This window comes from Heterodontus francisci, chromosome 29, assembly GCF_036365525.1.
Source record: "Heterodontus francisci isolate sHetFra1 chromosome 29, sHetFra1.hap1, whole genome shotgun sequence".
In the NCBI taxonomy this organism is placed as follows: Eukaryota; Metazoa; Chordata; class Chondrichthyes; order Heterodontiformes; family Heterodontidae; genus Heterodontus; species Heterodontus francisci.
Window position 1 is genome coordinate 46,133,906 of NC_090399.1, and position 24,745 is coordinate 46,158,650.

General features: G+C 49.1%; 1 protein-coding gene across 1 annotated transcript in view; it reads right to left on the reverse strand.

Moving 5' to 3' along the window:
• The window catches only part of LOC137346264 (major histocompatibility complex class I-related gene protein-like), a 62,399-nt gene that overhangs the window by 27,203 nt on the left and 10,451 nt on the right, over positions 1-24,745 (reverse strand). The window contains exons 2-3 of the mRNA XM_068009726.1: positions 13,479-13,739; positions 6,265-6,537 (exon numbers count right to left, since the gene is read on the reverse strand). Of these exons, the coding sequence (XP_067865827.1) occupies positions 6,265-6,537; positions 13,479-13,739 (534 nt within the window). The remainder of the gene's footprint in view (positions 1-6,264; positions 6,538-13,478; positions 13,740-24,745) is intronic.

Sequence of the window (24,745 nt, forward strand, 5' to 3'; positions counted from 1 at the left end):
TCCCCTCTCACTCACCAACTCACAATCCTCTCCTCGATCACTGACTCTCAGTCCCCCCTCACTCACTGACTCAGTCCCCTCCTCTCTCAATGACTCTCAGTCCCCTCCTCACTCAATGACTCTCAGTCCCCTCCTCACTCAATGACTCTCAGTCCCCTCCTCAAACACTGACTCTCAGTCCCCTCCTCACTCAATGACTCTCAGTCCCCTCCTCACACACCGACTCCCAGTACCCCCCTCACTCAATGACTCTCAGTCCCCTCCTCACTCACTGACTCTCAGTCCCCTCCTCTCACACCGACTCTCAGTTCCCCCCTCACTCAATGACTCTCAGTCCCCTCCTCAAACACTGACTCTCAGGCCCCTCCTCACACACCGACTCTCAGTTCCCCCCTCACTCAATTACTCTCAGTCCCCTCCTCACTCACTGACTCTGTCCCCTCCTCTCTCACTGACTCTCAGTTACCCCCTCACTCACTGACTCTCAGTCCCCTCCTCACACACCGACTCCAAGTACCCCCCTCACTCAATGACTCTCAGTCCCCTCCTCACTCACTGACTCTCAGTCCCCTCCTCACACACTGACTCTCAGTTCCCCCTTACTCAATGACTCTCAGTCCCCTCCTCTCACAATGACTCTCAGTCGCCTCCTCACTCACTGACTCTCAGTACCCCTCCTCACTCACCGACTCTCAGTCCCCTCCTCACTCATTGACTCTCAGTCCCTTCCTCACTCACCAACTCTCAGTCCCCCCTCAATCAATGACTCTCAGTCCCCTCCTCACTCACTGACTCTCAGTCCCCTCCTCACACACCGACTCCAAGTACCCCCCTCACTCAATGACTCTCAGTCCCCTCCTCACTCACTGACTCTCAGTCCCCTCCTCACACACCGATTCTCAGTTCCCCCTTACTCAATGACTCTCAGTCCCCTCTTCTCACAATGACTCTCAGTCGCCTCCTCACTCACTGACTCTCAGTACCCCTCCTCACTCACCGACTCTCAGTCCCCTCCTCACTCATTGACTCTCAGCCCCTTCCTCACTCACCAACTCTCAGTCCCCCCTCACTCACCAACTCTCAGTCCCTCCTCACTGACCAACTCTCAGCCCCCCCTTCGCACTCACCAACACTCAGTACCACCGCTCACTCACTGACTCTCAGCACCCCCTCACTCACCGACTCTCAGCACCCCTTCACTCACCGGCTTTCAGTCCCCCCTCACTCAACAACTCTCAGCCCCTACCTCACTCACCGACTCTCAGTTCCCCTCTCACTCACCAACTCACAATCCTCTCCTCGATCACTGACTCTCAATCCCCCCTCACTCACTGACTCAGTCCCCTCCTCTCTCACTGACTCTCAGTTACCCCCTCACTCACTGACTCTCAGTCCCCTCCTCACTCACTGACTCTCAGTCCCATCCTCACACACCGAATCTCAGTTCCCTCCTCACTCACTGACTCTCAGTCCCCTCCTCACACACCGACTCCAAGTACCCCCCTCACTCAATGACTCTCAGTCCCCTCCTCACTCACTGACTCTCAGTTCCCTCCTCTCTCACCGACTCTCAGTTCCCCCCTTACTCAATGACGCTCAGTCCCCTCCTCTCACAATGAAACTCAGTCCCCTCCTCACTCACCGACTCTCAGTCCCCTCCTCACTCACTGACTCTCAGTCCCCCCCTCACTCACTCTCAGTCCCCCCCTCACTCAATGACTCTCAGTCACCCCCTCACTCACCGACTCTTAGTTCCCCCCTCTCACTCACCGACTCTCAGTCTCCCCCTCACTCACCGACTCTCAGTCTCCCCCTCATTCACCGACTCTCAGTCTCCCCCTCGCTCCCCGACTCTCAGTCTCCCCCTCACTCACCGACTCTCAGTCTCCCCCTCATTCACCGACTCTCAGTCTCCCCTTCATTCACCGACTCTCAGTCTCCCCCTCATTCACCGACTCTTAGTCCCCCCCCTCACTCACCGACTCTCAGTCTCCCCCTCACTCACCGACTCTCAGTCCCCCCCTCACGCACCAACTCTCAGACCCCCCCTCACTCACCGACTCTCAGTTCCCCCCCTCACTCACCGAATCTCAGACTCCCCCCTCACTCACTGACTCTCAGTCCCCACTCGCTCACCAACTCTCAGCCCCCCCTTCTCACTCACCGACACTCAGTACCCCACCTCACTCACCGACTCTCAGCGCCCCCTCACACACCGACTCTCACTTTCCTCCTCACACACTGACTCTCAGTTCCCGCCTTACTCAATGACTCTCAGTCACCTCCTCTCACACCGACTCTCAGTTCCCCCCTCACTCAATGACTCTCAGTCCCCTCCTCAAACACTGACTCTCAGGCCCCTCCTCACACACCGACTCTCAGTTCCCCCCTCACTCAATTACTCTCAGTCCCCTCCTCACTCACTGACTCTGTCCCCTCCTCTCTCACTGACTCTCAGTTACCCCCTCACTCACTGACTCTCAGTCCCCTCCTCACACACCGAATCTCAGTTCTCCCCTCACTCAATGACTCTCAGTCCCCTCCTCACACACCGACTCTCAGTACCGCCCTCACTCAATGACTCTCAGTCCCCTCCTCACTCACTGACTCTCAGTCCCCTCCTCACACACCGATTCCAAGTACCCCCCTTACTCAATGACTCTCAGTCCCCTCCTCTCACAATTACTCTCAGTCGCCTCCTCACTCACTGACTCTCAGTACCCATCCTCACTCACCGACTCTCAGTCCCCTCCTCACTCATTGACTCTCAGTCCCTTCCTCACTCACCAACTCTCAGTCCCCCCTCACTCACCAACTCTCAGTCCCTCCTCACTGACCAACTCTCAGCGCCCCCTTCGCACTCACCAACACTCAGTACCACCGCTCACTCACTGACTCTCAGCACCCCCTCACTCACCGACTCTCAGCACCCCCTCACTCACCGGCTTTCAGTCCCCCCTCACTCAACAACTCTCAGCCCCTACCTCACTCACCGACTCTCTGTTCCCCTCTCACTCACCAACTCACAATCCTCTCCTCGATCACTGACTCTCAGTCCCCCCTCACTCACTGACTCAGTCCCCTCCTCTCTCACTGACTCTCAGTTACCCCCTCACTCACTGACTCTCAGTCCCCTCCTCACTCACTGACTCTCAGTCCCCTCCTCACACACCGACTCCAAGTACCCCCCTCACTCAATGACTCTCAGTCCCCTCCTCACTCACTGACTCCCAGTCCCCTCCTCACTCACTGACTCCCAGTCCCCTCCTCACACACCGACTCTCAGTTCCCCCCTTACTCAATGACTCTCAGTCCCCTCCTCTCACAATGACTCTCAGTCGCCTCCTCACTCACTGACTCTCAGTACCCCTCCTCACTCACCGACTCTCAGTACCCCTCCTCACTCATTGACTCTCAGTCCCTTCCTCACTCACCAACTCTCAGTCCCCCCTCACTCACCAACTCTCAGTCCCTCCTCACTGACCAACTCTCAGCCCCCCCTTCGCACTCACCAACACTCAGTACCACCGCTCACTCACTGACTCTCAGCACCCCCTCACTCACCGACTCTCAGCACCCCCTCACTCACCGGCTTTCAGTCCCCCCTCACTCAACAACTCTCAGCCCCTACCTCACTCACCGACTCTCAGTTCCCCTCTCACTCACCAACTCACAATCCTCTCCTCGATCACTGACTCTCAGTCCCCCCTCACTCACTGACTCAGTCCCCTCCTCTCTCACTGACTCTCAGTTACCCCCTCACTCACTGACTCTCAGTCCCCTCCTCACTCACTGACTCTCAGTCCCCTCCTCACACACCGACTCCAAGTACCCCCCTCACTCAATGACTCTCAGTCCCCTCCTCACTCACTTACTCTCAGTCCCCTCCTCACTCACTGACTCTCAGGACCCCCCTCACTCACTGACTCTCAGTCCCCTCCTCACTCACTGACTCTCAGTCCCCCCCTCACTCAATGACTCTCAGTCCCCTCCTCACTCACCGACTCTCAGTCCCCTCCTCACTCACTGACTCTCAGTCCCCCCCTCACTCAATGACTCTCAGTCTCCCACTCACTCACCGACTCTCAGTCTCCCCCTCATTCACCGACTCTCAGTCTCCCCCTCGCTCCCCGACTCTCAGTCTCCCCCTCACTCACCGACTCTCAGTCTCCCCCTCATTCACCGACTCTTAGTCCCCCCCCCTCACTCACCGACTCTCAGTCTCCCCCTCACTCACCGACTCTCAGTCCCCCCCTCACTCACCAACTCTCAGACCCCCCCTCACTCACCGACTCTGAGTTCCCCCCCTCACTCACCGAATCTCAGACTCCCCCCTCACTCACTGACTCTCAGACCCCCCCTCAATCACCAACTCTCAGTCCCCACTCGCTCACCAACTCTCAGCCCCCCCTTCTCACTCACCGACACTCAGTACCCCACCTCACTCACCGACTCTCAGAGCCCCCTCACACACCGACTCTCACTTTCCTCCTCACACACTGACTCTCAGTCCCCCCCTCACTCAATGACTCTCAGTCTCCCTCTCACTCACCGACTCTCAGTCTCCCCCTCATTCACCGACTCTCAGTCTCCCCCTCGCTCCCCGACTTTCAGCGCCCCCTCACACACCGACTCTCACTTTCCTCCTCACACACTGACTCTCAGTCCCCCCCTCACTCAATGACTCTCAGTCTCCCACTCACTCACCGACTCTCAGTCTCCCCCTCATTCACCGACTCTCAGTCTCCCCCTCATTCACCGACTCTCAGTCTCCCCCTCGCTCCCCGACTCTCAGTCTCCCCCTCACTCACCGACTCTCAGTCTCCCCCTCATTCACCGACTCTTAGTCCCCCCCCTCACTCACCGACTCTCAGTCTCCCCCTCGCTCCCCGACTCTCAGTCTCCCCCTCACTCACCGACTCTCAGTCTCCCCCTCATTCACCGACTCTTAGTCCCCCCCCTCACTCACCGACTCTCAGTCTCCCCCTCACTCACCGACTCTCAGTCCCCCCCTCACTCACCAACTCTCAGACCCCCCCTCACTCACCGACTCTCAGTTCCCCCCCTCACTCACCGAATCTCAGACTCCCCCCTCACTCACTGACTCTCAGACCCCCCCTCACTCACCAACTCTCAGTCCCCACTCGCTCACCAACTCTCAGCCCCCCCTTCTCACTCACCGACACTCAGTACCCCACCTCACTCACCGACTCTCAGCGCCCCCTCACACACTGACTCTCACTTTCCTCCTCACACACTGACTCTCAGTACCCCCCTCACTCAATGACTCTCAGTCCCCTCCTCGCACACCGACTCTCAGTTCCCGCCTTACTCAATGACTCTCAGTCCCTTCCTCACTCACCGACTCTCAGTCTCCCCCTCACTCACTGACTCTCAGTCCCCTCCTCGCACACCGACTCTCAGTTTCCCCCCTCACTCAATGACTCTCAGTCCCCTCCTCAGTCAATGACTCTCAGTCCCCTCCTCACTCACCGACTCTCAGTCCCCTCCTCACTCACTGACTCTCAGTCCCCTCCTCACATACCGACTCTCAGTCCCCCCTCACGCACCGACTCTCAGTCCGCTCCTCACTCACTGACTCTCAGTCCCCTCCTCACACACCGACTCTCAGTCCCCCCTCACTCACTGAATCTCAGTCCCCTCCTCACACACCGACTCTCAGTTCCCCCCTCACTCAATGACTCTCAGTCCCCTCCTCACTCACTGACTCTCAGTCCCCTCCTCACTCGATGACTCTCAGTCCCCTCCTCACACACCGACTCTCAGTTCCCCTCCTCACTCACTGACTCTCAGTCCCCCCTCACTCATTGACTCTTAGTCCCCTCCTCACACACCGACTCTCAGTCCCCTCCTCACTCACTGACTCTCAGTCCCTTCCTCACACACCGACTCTCAGTCCCCTCCTCACACGCCGACTCTCAGTCCCCCCTCACTCACTGACTCTCAGTCCCCTCCTCACACACCGACTCTCAGTTACCCCTCACTCATTGACTCTCAGTCCCCCATTACTCACTGACTCTCAGTCCCCTCCTCACACACTGACTCTCAGTCCCCCCTCACTCACTGACTCTCAGTCCCCTCCTCACACACCGACTCTCAGTTACCCCTCACTCATTGACTCTCAGTCCCCCCTCACTCACTGACTCTCAGTCCCCTCCTCACACACTGACTCTCAGTCCCCCCTCACTCACTGACTCTCAGTCCCCTCCTCACACACCGTTTCTCAGTCCCCCCCTCACTCACTGGGTCTCAGTACTTGATCTTTGTACTGCAGGCAAAACTTCAGCCAGTGGATGCAGATATTTTTCAGATAATAATTCCACCGCTGTTTATTGGCCATGTTCTGGTTCCAATTGTCCTGGACAGCATGTGCCCATGGTGCCTGTGCCACCCACTCCGCCTTATCCAGGTCGAAGCTCATCATGTCTTGGCCGTCCCAGCCTATCTGGAGGAACTCACTTGTGTTCCCATTATCCTTCAGCTCACAGCCAGCCCTCAACTGGTCCACGTGTATCCCTGTGAATCAAACACACACAGCCAATCAGGTGCAGGCCCGAGACCCCACCCACCATTCCATCATCACCTGAACTCACCAAATCTCCCACCATCAGCATCCTTAGGGTCACCATTGACCAGACATTTAACTGGACCACCCACGTAAATACATTGGCCTCAACAGCAGATGAGAATAGGAAGGGTGCAGTCACGATGTTGGGGGTTTACTACAGGCCTCCCAACAGCCAGCAGGAGGCAGAGGAGCAGATATGTAGACAGATTTTGGAAAGATGTAAAGGTAACAGGGTTGTAGTGGTGGGTGATTTTAACTTCCCCAAGATTGACTGGGACTCACTTCATGCTAGGGGCTTGGATGGGGCAGAATTTGCGTGGAGCATCCAGGAGGGCTTCTTGAAACAATATGTAGATAGTCCAACTGGGAATGGGGCCATTCTGGACGTGGTATTAGGGAATCAGCCCTGCCAGGTGGTCGAAGTTTCAGTCGGGGAGCATTTCGGGAGCAGTGACCATAATTCCATAAGTTTTAAGGTACTTGTGGATAAGGATAAGAGTAGTCCTCGGGTGAAGGTGCTAAATTGGGGGAAGGCTAATTATAACAATATTAGGCAGGACCTGAAGAATTTAGATTGGGGCGGCTGTTTGAGGGTAAATCAACACCTGACATGTGGGAGTCCTTCAAACGTCAGCTGATTAGAATCCAGGACCAGCATGTTCCTGTGAGGAAGAAAGACAAGTTTGGCAAGTTTCGGGAAGCTTGGATAACATGGGATATTGTGAGCCTCGTCAAAAGAAAAAGGAAGCATTTGTAAGGGCTGGAAGGCTCGGAACAGATGAAGCACTTGAGGAATATAAAGACAGTAGGAAGGAACTTAAGCAAGGAGTTAGGAGGGCTAAAAGGGGTCATGAAAAGTCATTGGCAAACAGGATTAAGGAAAATCCCAAGGCTTTTTTACATATATAAAGAGCAAGAGGGTAACCAGGGAAAGGGTTGGCCCACTCAAGGACAGAGATGGGAATCTATGCGTGGAGCCAGAGGAAATGGGCGAGGTGCTAAATGAGTACTTTGCATCAGTATTCACCAAGGAGAAGTACTTAGTGGATGATGAGACTGGGGAAGGGAGTGCAGATAGTCTCAGTCATTTCATTATCAAAAAGGAGGAGGTGTTGGGTGTCTTGCAAAGCATTAAGGTAGATAAGTCCCCAGGGCCTGATGGGATCTACCCTAGAATACTGAGGTAGGCAAGGGAAGAAATTGCTGGGGCCTTGACAGAAATCTTTGCATCCTCATTGGCTACAGGTGAGGTCCCAGAGGACTGGAGAATAGCCAATGTTGTGCCTTTGTTTAAGAAGGGTGGTAAGGATAATCCAGGAAATTATAGGCCGGTGAGCCTTACGTCAGTGGTAGGGAAACTATTAGAGAGGATTCTTCGGGACAGGATTTACTCCCCTTTGGAAACAAACAAACTTATTAGCGAGAAACAGCATGGTTTTGTGAAGGGGAGGTCGTGTCTTACTAATTTGATTGAGTTTTTTGAGGAAGTGACAAAGATGATTGATGAAGGAAGGGCGGTGGATGTTGTCTATATGGACTTTAGTAAAGCCTTTGACAAGGTCCCGCATGGCAGACTGGTACAAAAGGTGAAGTCACAGGGGATCAGAGGTGAGCTGGCAAGATGGATACAGAACTGGGTCAGTCAGAGAAGACAGAGGGTTGCAGTGGAAAGGTGCTTTTCTGAACGGAGGGCTGTGATTAGTGGTGTTCCGCAGGGATCAGTGCTGGGACCTTTGCTGTTTGTAGTATATATGAATGATTTGGAGGAAAATGTAGCTGGTCTATTAGTAAGTTTGCGGACGACACAAAGGTTGGTGGAGTTGCGGATAATGATGAGGATTGGCAGAGGATAGAGCAGGATATAGATCAGTTGGAGACTTGGGCGGAGAAATGGCAGATGGAGTTTAATCCGGACAAATGTGAGGTAATGCATTTTGGAAGGTCGAATGCAGGTGGGAGGTATACAGTAAATGGCAGAACCCTTAGGAGTATTGACAGGCAGAGAGATCTGGGTGTACAGGTCCACAGGTCACTGAAAGTGGCAATGCAGGTGGATAAGGTAGTCAAGAAGGCAGAAAACATGCTTGCCTTCATCGGTCGGGGCATAGAGTATAAAAATTGGCAAGTCATGTTGCAGCTGTACAGAACCTTAGTTAGGCCTCACTGAGAATATTACGTGCAATTCTGGTCGCCACACTACCAGAAGGACGTGGAGGCTTTGGAGAGAGTACAGATGAGGTTTACCAGGATGTTGCCTGGTCTGGAGGGCATTAGCTATGAGGAGAGGTTGGAAAACTCGGATTGTTTTCACTGGAACGACGGAGGTGGAGGGGCGACATGATAGAGGTTTACAAAGTTATGAGTGGCATGGACAGAGTGGATAGTCAGAAGCTTTTTCCCAGGGTGGAAGAGTCAGTTACTAGGGGACATGGGTTTAAGGTGCGAGGGGCAAAGTTTAGAGGGGATGTGCGAGGCAAGTTCTTTACACAGAGGATGGTGAGTGCCTGGAACTTGCTGCCAGGGGAGGTGGTGGAAGCAGATACGATAGCGACGTTTAAGAGACATCTTGACAAATATATGAATAGGAAGGGAATAGAGGGATACGGACCCCGGAAGTGCAGAAGCTGTTAGTTTAGGCAGGCATCAGGATCGGCGCAGGCTTGGAGGGCCGAATGGCCTGTTCCTGTGCTGTACTGTTCTTTGTTCTTTGAAAAGGGGAGGCGATGGCGTCGTGGTAATCGCATGGGAGCTAGCAATCTAGAGGCCCAGGCTAATGCTCTGGGGACATGGGTTCAAATCCCACCATGGCAGCTGGTGGAATTTAAATTCAATTAATCTGGAATTTACGAAAAATCTTGCCTCAGTAATGGTGACCACGAAACCATTGTCAATTGTTGTAAAAACCTATCTGGTTCACTGATGTCCTTTAGGGACAGAAATCTGCCATCCTTACCTGGTCTGGCCTACATGTTACTCCAGACTCACAGCAATGTGGCTGACTCTTGAATACCCTCAGAAATGGCCTAGCAAGCCAATCAGTTGCACCAAACCATTAGAGGAAAGTCTCAAAGGAATGAAATCGGACGAACCACCTGGCATTGATCTAGATACCGGAAATGACAACGGCAAACCCAGCCCTGTCGACCCTGCAAAGTCCTCCTTACTAACATCTGGGGGCTTGTGCAAAATTTGGGAGAGCTGTCCCACAGACTAGTCAAGCAACAGACTGACATAGTCATATACTTGGAATCACACCTTACAATGTCCCAGACACCACAATCACAATTCCCGGGGATGTCCTGTCCCACCAACAGGACAGACACACCAGAGGTGACGGCACAGAGCTATACAGTCAGGAGAGAGTTGCCCTGGGAGTCCTCCACATTGACTTTGAACCCCATGAAGTCTCATGGCATCAGGTCAAACATGGGCAAGGTAACCTCCTACTGATGACCACCTACCGCCCTCCCTCAGCTGATGACTCTGTAATCCTCCATGTTGAACACCACTTGGAGGAAGCACTGAGGGTGGCAAGGGCACAAAATGTACTCTGGGTGGGGGACTTCAATGTCCATCACCAAGTGTGGCTCGGTAGCACCACGACTGACCGAGCTGGCCGAGTCCGAAAGGACATAGCTGCGAGACTGGGTCTGCGGCAGGTGGTGGGGGAACCAACACGAGGGAAAAACATACTTGACCTCGTCCTCACCAATCTGCCTGCCGCAGATGCATCTGTCCATGACAGTATTGGTAGGAGTGACCATCGCACAGTCCTTGTGGAGACGAAGTCCCGCCTTCACATTGAGGATACCGTCCATCGTGTTGTGTGGCACTATCACTGTGCTAAATGGGATAGATTTCGAACAGATCTCGCAATGCAAAACTGGGCATCCATGAGGTGCTGTGGGCCATCAGCAGCAGCAGAATTGTACTCATCCACAATCTGTCACCTCATGGCCCGGCATATCCCCCACTCTACCATTACCATCAAGACAGGAGACCAACCCTGGTTCAATGAAGAGTGCAGGAGGGCATGCCAGGAGCAGCACCAGGCATACCTCAAAATGAGGTGTCCACCTGGTGAAGCTACACCCCAGGACTACTTGTGCGTCAAACAGCGGAAGCAGCATGCGATAGACAGAGCTACGCAATCCCACAACCAATGGATCAGATCTAAGCTCTGCAGTCTTGCCACATCCAGTCGTGAATGGTGGTGGACAATTAAACAAGTAACTGGAGGAGGTGGCTCCACAAAAGTCCCCATCCTCAATGATGGGGGAGACCAACACATCAGTGAGAAAGAAAAGGCTGAAGCATTTGCAACAACATTCAGCCAGAAGTGTCGAGTTGATGATCCATCTGGGCCTCCTCCTGAAGACCCCAGCATTACAGATGGCAGACTTCAGCCAATTCGATTAACTCCACGTGATATTGAGAAATGACTGAAGGCACTGAATACTGCAAAGGCTATGGGCCCTGACAATATTCTGTCAGTAGTACTGAAGACCTGTGCTCCAGAACTGGCCGTGCCCCTAGCCAAGCTGTTCCAGTACAGCTACAACACTGGCATCTACCCTGCAATGTGGAAAATTGCCCAGGTATATCCTGTACACAGCAAGCAGGACAAATCAAACCCAGCCAATTATCGCCCCATCAGTCTACTCTTGATCATCAGTAAAGTGATGGAAGGTGTCATCGACAGTGCTATCAAGCAGCACTTACTCAGCAATAACCTGCTCACTGACACTCAGTTTGGGTTCCGCCAGGGCCACTCAGCTCCTGACCTCATTACAGCCTTGGTTCAAACATGGACAAAAGTGCTAAATTCCAGAGGTGAGGTGAGAGTGACTGCCCTTGACATCAAGGCAGCGTTTAACCGAGTATGGCATCAAGGAGTCCGAGCTAAACTGGAGTCAACGGGAATCAGGGGGAGAAATTTCCAGTGGTTCGAGTCCTACCCAGGACAAAGGAAGATGGTTGTGGTTGTTGGAGGTCAATCATCTCAGTCCCAGGACATCACTGCAGAAGTTCCTCAGGGTAGTGTCTGAGGCCCAACCATCTTCAGCTGCTTCATCAATGATCTTCCCTCCAACAAATGGTCAGAAGTGGGGATGTTCGCTGATGATTGTACATTGTTCAGTGCCATTTGCAACTTCTCAGATATTGAAGCAGTCCATGCCAATATGCAGTAAGACCTGGATAACATTCAGGCTTGGACTGATAAGTGGCAAGTAACATTCGAGCCACACAAAGTGCCAGGCAATGACCATCTTAAATGAAAGAGAATCTAACAATCTCCCCTTGACATTCAACGGCATTAACATCGCTGAATCCCCCACTATCAACATCCTGGGGGTTCCCATTGACCAGAAACTGAACTGGAGTAGCCATATAAATATCGTGGCTACAAGAGCAGGTCAGAGGCTAGGAATCCTGCGGCAAGTAACTCACCTCCTGACTCTCCAAAGCCTGTCCACCATCTACAAGGCACAAGTCAGGAGTGTGATGGAATACACTTGACTGGATGGGTGCAGCTCCAACAACACTCAAGAAGCTCAACACCATCCAGGACAAAGCAGCCCACTTGACTGGCACACCATCTACAAACATTCACTCCCTCCACTACTGATGCACAGTGGCAGCAGTGTGTACCATCTACAAGATGCACTGTCACAACGCACCAAGACTACTCAGACAGCACCTTCCAAACCTGCGACCTATACCACCTAGAAGGACAAGGGCAGCAGATGCATGAATACACCACCACCTTCAAGTTCCCCACCAAGCCACACACCATCCTGACTTGGGACGATATTGCATTCCTTCACGAGGTCAAAATCCTGGAACTTCCTAACAACACAGAGTTCCATTCCCGGGACTCAGGGCTCCACCCTACGGGTACAGAGCTCCACACCACATGAACTGCAGTGGTTCAAGTAGGCGGCTCACCACCACCTTCTCAAGGGCAATTATGGATGGGTCTTGCCAGCGATGCCCACATCTCATACAACGAGTAAAACAACCTCAGCACCCAGCTGGTCATACATGACCTGGAAAGCTGGGGCTGTTTAAAGCACTCCCTCAACTCCTCCTAACCTGATCCACATATTTAAAGGACCCCCCTGTAATCTGTTCTGTGTGTTTAGTAGACCCCCGAGATGAATGGACTGACCAGGTGCCCAATTCATATATTTCATGAATCCCAGCATTCAATCAATGGATTTAAAGGGCCCAGTGGACACTGATCTCAGTACCTAAAGGAGTCCCTGGAACCCGAATAGAGAGACACGGATGTGGCAGGATGGGAGCATGAATAGAGAGAAAAGGAGATGGTGAATAGAGAGACATGGGGGAGAACAGAGACACATGGGGGAGAATAGAGAGTCACGGAGGAGAATAGAGAGACACGGGGTGAATAGAGTGAGACATGGGGAGAATAGAGAGACACACGGGGAGAATAGAGAGACACGAGGAGAATAGAGAGACACGAGGAGAATAGAGAGACACGCGGGGAGTGGAGCTGGAGGATCTGATTTTCCTTCGCCTAAAAGTTAATCGATCTCCGAAATGACATGACACAGAGTTCTGTCCAGCCCTCGGGACACGACTCCATGCCGGGGTCACAGAACTCCACCCCCTGGGACACAGAGCTCCACCCACAGGATACAGACCTCCATCCCCTGGACACACAGCTCCACCCCTGGGACACAGAGCTCCACCCCCGGGACACAGAGCTCCACCCCCGGGACACAGAGCTCCATCCCCGGGACACAGAGCTCCACCCCTGGGACACAGCCTGCTCCACCTGCCCCCATCTCCACTGACCACCCACCCCTTCCCACCCCCAACCCCCCACCCCCGCCGCCCCTCCACCAACCTCCAGACTCACCCTCACTCTGTCCGTTCAGGGACATGAAGTATGGAATATCGGCTTTCAGTCCATGCTCCCCCTCCAACATGAGTTGTGATAACTGCTCCCAGGACAGTGGTCCCTGAACGTCCATCATCCACTGATCTCGAGTGATCAACTTCTTCCGATCGCTGTCATACACAACAAGCTGGATCTCGTCCAGATACATGACTGCCACAAAATCTGGCACACCGGGAATCGGAGTCATGAATGTGATGAAAATATGGATAGAGTGAGAACCTGAAACAGAGATAGAGAGAGACATCAGGACATGAACCCCAAAACACTAACCCTCAGAGAGAGAGAGAGACATCAGGGCAAAGAGTATCGTTTGGTTTGGGAAATGGAACCATTTCCAAACACCTCAGTGACAGGAGAAATAACTCCCATCCTGGCCATCTCTTCCAGCTGTATGTGCCTTTGCTTCAGCAGTGGTGTCGTATCTTCCTAGGTGTAAAGATACATATCGGTTGAGCATCTTCTCTGAACATAATGCTGTATTCGGTCTTCAGTCTTCAAAGACCTGAAAATTGTTTAGTTTAGTTTAGAGATACAGCACTGAAACAGGCCCTTCGGCCCACCGAGTCTGTGCCGACCATCAACCACCCATTTATACTAATCCTACACTCATCCCATATTCCTACCACATCCCCACCTGTCCCTATATTTCCCTACCACCTACCTATACTAGGGGCAATTTATAATGGCCAATTTACCTATCAACCTGCAAGTCTTTGGCATGTGAGAGGAAACCGGAGCACCCGGAGAAAACCCACGCAGACACAGGGAGAACTTGCAAACTCCACACAGGCAGTACCCAGAATTGAACCCGGGTCACTGGAGCTGTGAGGCTGTGGTGCTAACCAGTGCTTGAAAGTGGATCTTAGATTGTTTTCATTCACTTTTTCGTTAAGATGACCATCTAAACATGCTCTTCAGCTCAACAGCAAATATTCTTGATTCTATAAAACATACTGTGTTTCCAGTATCTGCTTTCCCCTCTCCGGAAGTGTTGCCTGTAGCTTTCTCTTGGCTTTTAGTTCGATCCCTCCTGGACCGAGTAACTGAGTGTCTGTTGGTTGCAAGCAATGTGTTAATAACCACGGTTCATTTTCTGATAAAACTGTGAAGCTTGCTCCAGTGTCTAATTGAATTTTTTTTTTAAATTCATTCACGGGATGTGGGCATCGTTGGCCAGGCCAACATTTATTGCTCATCCCTAATTGCCCTTGAGAAGGTGGTGGTGAGCTGCCTTCTTGAACCGCTGCAGTCCATGTGGGGTAGGTACACCCACAGTACTGTTAGGAAGGGAGTTCCAGAATTTTGACCCAGTGACAGTGAAGGAATGGCGATATAGTTTGAAGTCAGGATGGTGTGTGACTTGGAAGGGAACTTACAGGTGGCGGTGGTCCCATGTATTTGCTGCCCTTGTCCTTCTAGTTGGTAGAGTTTGCGGGTTTGGAAGGTGCTGTCTAAGGAGTCTTGGTGCATTGCTGCAGTGCATCTTGTAGATGGTACACACTGCTGCCACTGTGCATCGGTGGTGGAGGGAGTGAATGCTTGTACATGGGGTGCCAATCAAGCGGGCTGCTTTGTCCTGGATGGTGTCGAGCTTCTTGAGTGTTGTTGGAGCTGCACCCATCCAGGCAAGTGGAGAGTATTCCATCAGACTCCTGACTTGTGCCTCGTAGATGGTGGACAGGCTTTGGGGAGTCAGGAGGTGAGTTACTTGCCTCAGGATTCCTAGCCTCTGACCTGCTCCTGTAGCCACGGCTAATTGGTAATATGTCCATTGACATAAACGTCTGCTGTCCAGAATGCATGATCAGGAAATTTCCTGATTTATCCTTCAATGGAGCTTAATTGAACCAATCAATTAACTGGGCCAAATGGAGCCACTTCATTGACTGCTCTTTGCCTGGAGAATGTTTGTTTGTTTGGAATCTTGAAAAGTAGAGGTCTTGCTTTGGCACGTTTTTCCAAAATGGCCCACCTTCTTACAGTTAAAGCTTTCTGCTTTATTTGTTCACACCTGTGGGTCTTTTTGGTGTCACAGCACTGGCAGGGTCTCATTGGGTCTTGCACCATCCCCCATCCGAATGCACCTTCTTGTCTGGAGATTATTTTTCAGTCCTGGGCTTCAGGAACTGTACGGTCATCGGAGTTTTTCTGACCCAAGGTTTCTCTTTCCCTCTCAGGTTTGCCCTGTTCTGCCTGCAGACCTCTGCTTGACTGACAATCTGTACTGCCTTCTCCAGGGTGAGGTCTTCTTTTAACTGGAATAAATCCAATAGAAATTCATTTGCAATACTCACAACTATGCAGTCTCTTATCAATTCTGTCTTCAGTTCTTCATATTCACATCCTTCAGCCTGTCTGGACAAATCCTTAATGAAAGTATCCACTGATTCACCAGCTTTCTGGAGCCTTCTATTAAACTTGACCCTTTCTAAGATCTTATTACTTCTTAAATTAAAATATTTATTGAAGACTTGCAAAACATCATCAAACTTATCAGAAGCCTCATTGATGCCCTGCCTTGCGATCACATCATCAGCAACTGTACATATTGAGCACAGCAAAGTGTTTACTTGTTCAGCTTCAGACTTGCTGTGTAGCTGGGAAGCTATTCTGTATGTTAAAAATCTTCTCCTCTATAAAGACCAATTCTGGATCTGGTTCGGTCCTTCCAAATTCTCAAATCTTTCAGGCATTGTATATTTTGGATCCATATCCTTTCCAAACTCTGTAGGTTGTTTTCTTTCTTTGATAAATTTTTGATCTTGCTATGGAAACGTTCCCGCACTTTTCAGAGGTTTCCCATGCTTTTTCCTTGTGGTCTGCTTGAATAATGATTGCTAACCTCAGATCTGCCCTTTGTGAAGATTTGATGTTTCCATGTTTTGACTGCCCATTGCACCATTAGACAAAGTTTCTACCCTTTTCCAAAGGTTGCTCACCCGATCCTCAACCGTCGCTCATGATACCTGCGATTGCTGCACTTAGATTTTACTCACAGACCACCATGCTTCTGTGGCGCAGCCTGAATGCCTGTGTGGCTGACTCACCGACACTCTGTGTCGACTTTGTAACTTATTTGTGTGTGTGTAAGCCTCCAGAGTGTGTGTGAGAGAGTGAAAGTTGGCGTGTAGTTTATTAATTTCATTAGTTCGGTTTAGGTACAATAAAGTTAACCTCTTTCTTTGTTAAACTCAAGAAAACCTGTCCGATTGGTTCTTGTTATGATCATGGCAACTGAATAATCAAACACCGACCGAATTGGCCAGTACATCCACTTGAAGGAAGAATTAAACCTGTTGTGGTCAAAGAGGGAAGCCCTGCAACCCTTTTCACTTGACCGTAACATCAAGTTTAATAGAAAATCTTATCTGATTGTCATCGACTACTTTTAAAGGTGGATTGATGTCAAATGTTTGTACACAACAACAACTGAGACAGTCATTCGAGTGTTACAGGAGATCTTTGCAACATAAGGTATACCTGACCAGATAGTGTCCAATAATGGACCACAATTTGACAATGACGACTTCACGCACTTTGTGCAAAACTATGGATTTGTACATCTTACAAGTTCCCCTAGATATCCACAATCTAATAGTGAAGCTGAGAGAGGAGTCAGAACTATCAAAGCACTGTTAAAGAAAAATGAATATTTTCAAACAGCACTCATGAAGCACATATCTACTCCACTGCTGTATGATTAGATTAGAGATACAGCACTGAAACAGGCCCTTCGGCCCACCGAGTCTGTGCCGACCATCAACCACCCATTTATACTAATCCTACACTAATCCCATATTCCTACCAAACATCCCCACCTGTCCCTATATTTCCCTACCACCTACCTATACTAGTGACAATTTATAATGGCCAATTTACCTACCAACCTGCAAGTCTTTTGGCTTGTGGGAGGAAACCGGAGCACCCGGAGAAAACCCACGCAGACACAGGGAGAACTTGCAAACTCCACACAGGCAGTACCCAGAATCGAACCCGGGTCCCTGGAGCTGTGAGGCTGCAGTGCTAACCACTGCGCCACTGTGCCGCCCAATATGGATTAGCACCATCAGCACTGTTGATGAGAAAGAAGCTTAGAACACAACCTCTAATCCTACCCAAAAAATTACTTCCAGGGCAAGCAGTCCAGGATTATCAGAGAGTTCAAGAAGGGAGGAAGACAAAAAGCAGGAAACTATAAGCCAGTCAGCCTAACATTAGTCGTTGGGAAAATGCTAGAGTCCATTATTAAGGAAGAAATAGCAGAACATTTAGAAAAGTTTAACGCAATCAAACAGAGTCAACATGGTTTTGTGAAAGGGTAATCATTTTTGACAAAATTTGCTAGAGTTCTTTGAAGATATAACAAGCAGAGTTGATAAAGGGGAACTGCAGTGTATTTAGATTTCCAGAAGGCTTTGGATAAGATGCCACATAAAAGATTATTGCATAAGATAGGAGCTCACAGTATTGGGGGTAATGTATTAGAATGGATTGAGGATTGGTTAATTCACAGAAGACAGATTCGGGATTAATGGGTCTTTTTCAGGTTGGAAAGACGTAACTAGTGGAGTGCCACAAGGATCAGGCTTGGGGCCTCAATTATTTACTATCTATATTAATGACTTGGAGGAGGGGACAGAGTGTTATATGTCCAAACTTGCTGACGATACAAAAATAGGTGGGAGGGCACATTGTGATGAGGACATAAGGAATCTGCAAGGGGATATAAATCGGTTGAGTGAGTGGGCAAAAACTTGGCAGATGGAACTTAATGTAGGAAAGTGTGAGGTCATGCACTTTGGTAGGAAGAATCAAAAGGCACGGTATTATTTAAATGGAGAGAGACTTTAAAAAAGTGCAGCGCAGAGGGATCTGGGTGTTGTTGTGCATGAAAAACAAAAAGTTAGCATGCAGGTGCAGCAAGTAATTAAGAAGGCAAATAGCCTTTATTACTAGGGGGTTGGAGTTTAAAAATAGGGAAATCTTGTTACAACTGTACAGGGTGTTGGTGAGGTCGCACCTGGAATACTGCGTATAGTTTTGGTCCCCCTATTTAAGAAAGGATATACTGGCATTAAAAGCAGTTCAAAAGAGATTCACTAGCTGATTCCTGGGATGAAGGGGTTGACTTATGAAGAACGGCTAAACAGGTTAGGCCTTTATTCATCAGAGTTTAGAAGAATGAGGGGTGATATTATTGAAACGTACAAGATTCAGAAGGGGCTTGACAGGGGAGATGTTGAGAAGATGTTTCCACTAGTGGGGGAATCTCGAACTAGGGGACATAGTTACAGAATAAGGGGACACTCATTTAAAACTGAGATGCCAAGGAATTTCTTCTCTCAGAGGGTAGTGAATGTCTGGAATTCTCGACCCCAGAGAGTTGTGGAGGCTAGATCACTGAAAGTATTTAAAGAGGAGGTAGATAGATTTTTGAAATGTCGGGGAGTTGAGGGCTATGAGGAGCTGGGACGAAAGAGGAGTTGAGGTCTGGGGCACATCAGCCATGATCGTATTGAATGGCGGGACAGTTTTGAGAGGGCGAATGGCCTACTCCTGCTCCTATTTCTAATGTTATTAAGACAGAGGAAAGTCTTACTGAAAGCCTATCATTATAACAGAAATATCGCTCCAGGAACCTTCCTAAGTTGACTGAAGGAAAAAAGGTATAGGTATGAGACCAATGCAGAGAAGGACTGATCATCCAGAGAGAAGATAATCAACAGAGATCTTATTTCGTACATACTTCAGAAGGTACTATTAGAAGAAATGTGAGGAATCCTATTCCTATTCATCAAAGACGTCAATCACATTTGGACGAACCAGATGTTGAACCTGAAATTCAGAAAGCATTGGATACTACAAACCTCAATGAAGACCATCCAAATCAAGAAATAAGACTTCAGAGAAAGACAATTGATCTTCCGCGTCTCACAACAACACGATGAGGGAGAGTTGTGAAGCCTCCTGACAGATTGAATCTGGGATGTCATTAAAAGGTTTGACGGTAGATAGGCAATGGCTAGTATTTAAAGAATGAATACATGGTTTTCAAAAAACGTACATTCCTTTAAGGCAAAAGAACCCAATAGGGAAAGCGGGTCAGCCATGGCTAACAAAGGAAGTTAAAGATAGGATTAGATCAAAGGGGGAGGTTTAGAAAGTTGTCAAAAAGAGTCGTAAGCCAAAGGATTGGGATAATTTTAGAATCCAACAAAGGAGGACCAAGAAATTGATAAAGAAAGAGAGAATAGAATATGACTGTAAACTAGCAAGAAATATAAATATGGATTGTAAAAGCTTCTAGAGGGATGTAAAATGGAAAAGAAAAATAGCAAGAACAAATTACAGGCAGAGACAGAAGAATTTACAATGGAAAATAGAGAACTGTCAGAGAAGCTAAATAATGACTTTGTGTTTGTCTTCATGGAGGAAGAGACAAGAAGTCTCCCTGAAATAATTGAGATCCAAGGGTTTAGTGAGAATGAAGAATTGCAAGAAATTAGTAAAATAGTAGTATTGGAGAAATTAACGGGACTGAAAGTTGGCAAATCCCTGGGACCCAATGATCTTCACCCCAGATGTTGAAAGAGATGGCGACACAGATAGTGGATGCATTAGTGATCATCTTTCAAAATTCTATAAATTCTGCAATGGTGCCTGCAGATTGGAAGGTTGCAAATGTAACCTCACTGTTTAAGAAAGGAGGGAAAGAGAAAACAGGGAACTACAGACCTGTTAGCCTGGCGTCGGTGGTCGAGAAAATACTTGAATCTATTATAAAGGATGTGATTACTGGACACTTAGAAAATAATGGTCTGATTGGGCAGAATCAACATGGATTTATGAAGGGGAAAACATGTTTGACAAACTTGTTAGAGTTTTTGAGGATGTTACTAGCAGAGGGGATAAGTGGGGACCAGTGAATGTGGTGTATTTGGACTTTCAGAGGGCTTTTGATAAAGTCCCACATAGGAAGTTACTAAGCAAAATTAAAGCGCATTGGATTGGGGGTAATATATTAGCATGGATTGAGGATTGGGTAACAGGCAGAAAACAGAGAGCAGGTATAAATAGGTCATTCTCAGGTTGGCAGGCTATGACAAGTGGGGCACCGCAAGGATCAGTGCTTAGACCCCAGCTGTTCACAATTTATATCAACGATTTGGATGTGGAGACCAATTGTAATATTTCCAAGTTTGCAGATGACACAAAACTTGGTGGGAATGTGAGTTGTGAGGAGGATGCAAAGAGTCTTCAAGGGGATTTCGACAGGCTGAGTGAGTGGGCAAGAACATGGCAGGTGGAATATAATGTGGATAAGTGAGCTTTGGCAGGAGGAACGGAGGTGCAGAGTATTTCTTAAACGGTGAGAGATTGGAAAGTGCTGATATCCAAAGGGATACGGGTGTCCTTGTTTATAAGCCACTGAAAGCTAGCATGCAAGTGCAACATGCAATTAGGAAGGCAAATGGCAAATTTGAGTACAGGAGCAAAGAAGATTTGCTTCAATTGTATAGAGCCTTGGTGAGGCCACACCTGGAATATGGTTTGCAGTTCTGGTTCCTGTAAGATTATTAGGTTGCTAAAAGCTGCTAACCAGACTGCTAATTGTTAAAAACTAGCTATTATAAACTAACAACTAACTTCTTATCATAAACTAACATGTAGCTTTATTAGAAACCTTCTTTGTAGTTTGGGAACGTGGAAAATCTAAGGAAATAGGGCACAGTACAGACAAGATATTAAGTCAGAGGTATTCTGGGAGATTATGTCAAGGTTTAAAATGCTTACTTGCAGTACAAGGGCGAGACCTTGAGAGCAGACAATGAAAACAGCTTCTGTGTAGATTGACCTTGTAATGAGATAAGTAACCTCGAAATGTAAAAGCATTGAGATAGAAAGGTTCGCAACCATCACAAAATGATCCTTAGTTGGTTATTGAAGGCATCCTTTAATGCAAGACTAATCAATGATTGAGAGAGGGGAGGCTGCCAGGATAAAAGAAGTCCTTATCTTTACTGTATGGCAGAGAATATTCAAACAACAAGAGACAAGAGACAGAGACCAACAAGGAAAGCTCGAAAACCAAAAGCTGCAAGAGAAAGAGTCGTGCGCTCTGCCATCTAGTCTCCAATATGGGTAGTATCTGTGTTAGACTGTTAATTACTGCCTGAGTTTGTGACTATTGTTGATCTAAAAATTTAACAAACTTGCCCGTACCTTTATCTCAATAAAGTGGATTCACAAAAAGCTTTGTGCTGCCAAGTCTGTTCCCACCTTAGAAGGGGATACAAACCACCTCATCTTATCCAATCTTACATTCTGGCAACCCAGATGGGACTTGGCGCATTGTGAACACTTTTTGAGAGAAAGGAAAGATATCCAGTTCGCGAGACTGGCCGACCCATGTCTTGGGAGGGAAAACCTTTTTGGGAATGTGGAGACCTTACAGACAATGTCACAGACACTGCCATCACCATTCCCGGGTATGTCCTGTCCCACCGGCAGGATAGACATAGCAGAGGTGGCGGCACAGTGGTATACAGTTGGGAGGGAATTACCCTGCGAGTCCTCGACATCGACTCCAGACGCCATGAAGTCTCATGGCATCAGGTCAAATATGGGCAAGGAAACCTCCTGCTGATTACCACCTACCGTCCTCCCTCAGCTGATGAATCAATACTCTTCCATGTTGATCATCACTTGGAGAAAGCACTGAGGGTGGCAAGGGTGCAGAATGTACTCTGGTTGGGGGACTTCAATGTCCATCACCAAGAGTGACTCGGTAGCACCACTACTGACATAGCTGCTAGTCTGGGTCTGCGGCAGGTGGTGAGGGAACCAACAAGAGTGAAAAACATACTTGACCTCATCTTCACTAATCTGCCTGCCGCGGATGCATCTGTCCATGACAGTATTGGTAGGAGTGACCATCGCACAGTTCTTGTGGAGACGAAGTCTCACCTTCACATTGAGGATACCCTCCATCATGTTGTGTGGCACTACCACCGTGCTAAATGGGATAGATTTCGAACAGATCTAGCAATGCAAAACTGGACATCCATGAGGTGCTGTGGGCCATCAGCAGCAGCAGAATTGTACTCAACCACAAACTGTAACCTCATGACCCGGCATATCCCCCACTCTACCATTACCATCAAGCCAGGAAACCAACCCTGGTTCAATGAAGAGTGCAGGAGGGCATGCCAGGAGAAGCACCAGGCATACCTCAAAATGAGGTGTCAATCTGGTGAAGCTACAACCCAGGACTACTTGCATGCCAAACTGCATAAACAGCATGCAATAGACAGAGCTAAGTGATCCCATAACCAACAGATCAGATCCTGCAGTCCTGCCACATCCAGCCATGAATGGTGGTGGACAATTAAACAACTAACTGGAGGAATAAAAGCAAAATACTGTGGATGCTGGAAATCTGAAATAAAAACAAGAAATGCTGGAAACACTCAGCAGGTCTGGCAGCATCTGTGGAGAGAGAAGCAGAGTTAGCATTTCAGGTACCCTTCTTCAGAACCGGCAAATATTAGAAATGTCAAAGGTTATAAGCAAGTAAAGCAGGGGTGGGGCAAGAGATAACAAAGGAGAAGGTGTTGATAGGACAAGGTCACAGAATAGCTGACCAGAAGGTCATGGAGCAAAGGCGAACAATGTGTTAATGGTGTGTTGAAAGACAAAGCAATAGTACAGATAGGGTGTTAATGGACTGAAAATTGAACAGCCGCAAGTACAAACATGAAAAAAAAAACAACAGTGGGTAAGCAAACTGAACAATCTAAGATGAAATAAAATAAAATAAACACAAAAAAAAAATAAAAAAAAGGAAAAAGAAAAAAATAATTGAAAATAAAAGTTAAATTGGGGGTGCCTGTCATACTCTGAAATTATTGAACTCAATGTTCAGTCCGGCAGGCTGTAGTGTGCCTAATCGGTAAATGAGATGCTGTTCCTCGAGCTTGCGTTGATGTTCACTGGAACACTGCAGCAATCCCAGGACAGAGATGTGAGCATGAGAGCAGGGGGGAGTGTTGAAATGGCAAGCAACCGGAAGCTCAGGGTCCTGCTTGTGGACTGAGCGGAGATGTTCCACAAAGTGGTCACCCAGTCTGCATTTGGTCTCCCCAATGTAGAGGAGACCACACTGTGAGCAGCGAATACAGTATACTACATTGAAAGAAGTACAAGTAAATGGCTGCTTCACCTGAAAGGAGTGTTTGGGGCCTGGGATAGTGAGGAGAGAGAAGGTAAATGGGCAGGTATTACACTTCCAGCGATTGCAGGGGAAGGTGCCATGGGAAGGGGACGAGGTGGTGGGGGTAATGGAGGAGTGGACAAGGGTGTCACGGAGGGAATGATCCCTTCTGAATGCTGACAGGGGAAGGGAAGGGAAGATGCATTTGGTAGTGGCATCACGCTGGAGGTGGCGGAAATGTCAGAGGATGATCCTTTGGATATGGAGGCTGGTGGGGTGGAAAGTGAGGACAAGGGGAATCCCGTTGCGGTTCTGGGAGGGAGGGGAAGGGGTGAGGGTAGAGATGCGGGAAATGGGCCGGACACGGTTGAGGGCCCTGTCAACAACAGTGGGGGTGAATCCTCGGTTGAGGATAAAGGAAAACATATCAGAAGCGCTGTCATGGAAGGTAGCATCATCAGAGCAGATGCGTCCGAGACGGAGAAACTGGGAGAATGGAATGGAGTCCTTACAGGAGGCAGGGTGTGAAGAAGTGTAGTCGAGGTAGCTGTGGGAGTTGGTGGGCTTATAATGGATATTAGTATTCAGCCTATCCCCAGAGATGGAGACAGAGAAGTCGAGGAAGGGAAGTGTTGGAGATGAACCATGTAAAGGTGAGAGAAGGGTGGAAATTAGAAGCAAAGTTGATAAAGTTTTCCAGTTCAGGCGGGAGCAGGAAACGGCAACGATACAGTCATCAATGTACCGGAAAAAGAGTTGGGGGAGGGGGCCTGAGTAGGACTGGAAGAAGGAGTGTTCGACATATCCCACAAAAAGACAGGCATGACTAGGACCCATGCGGGTACCCATAGCAACACCTTTTACTTGAAGGAAGTGAGTGGAGTTGAAGGAGAAGTTGTTCAATGTGAGAACAAGTTCAGCCAAGCGGAGGAGGGTGGTGGTGGATGGGGACTGGTTGGGCCTCTGTTCAAGGAAGAAGCGGAGAGCCCTCAAACCGTCCTGGCGAGGGATG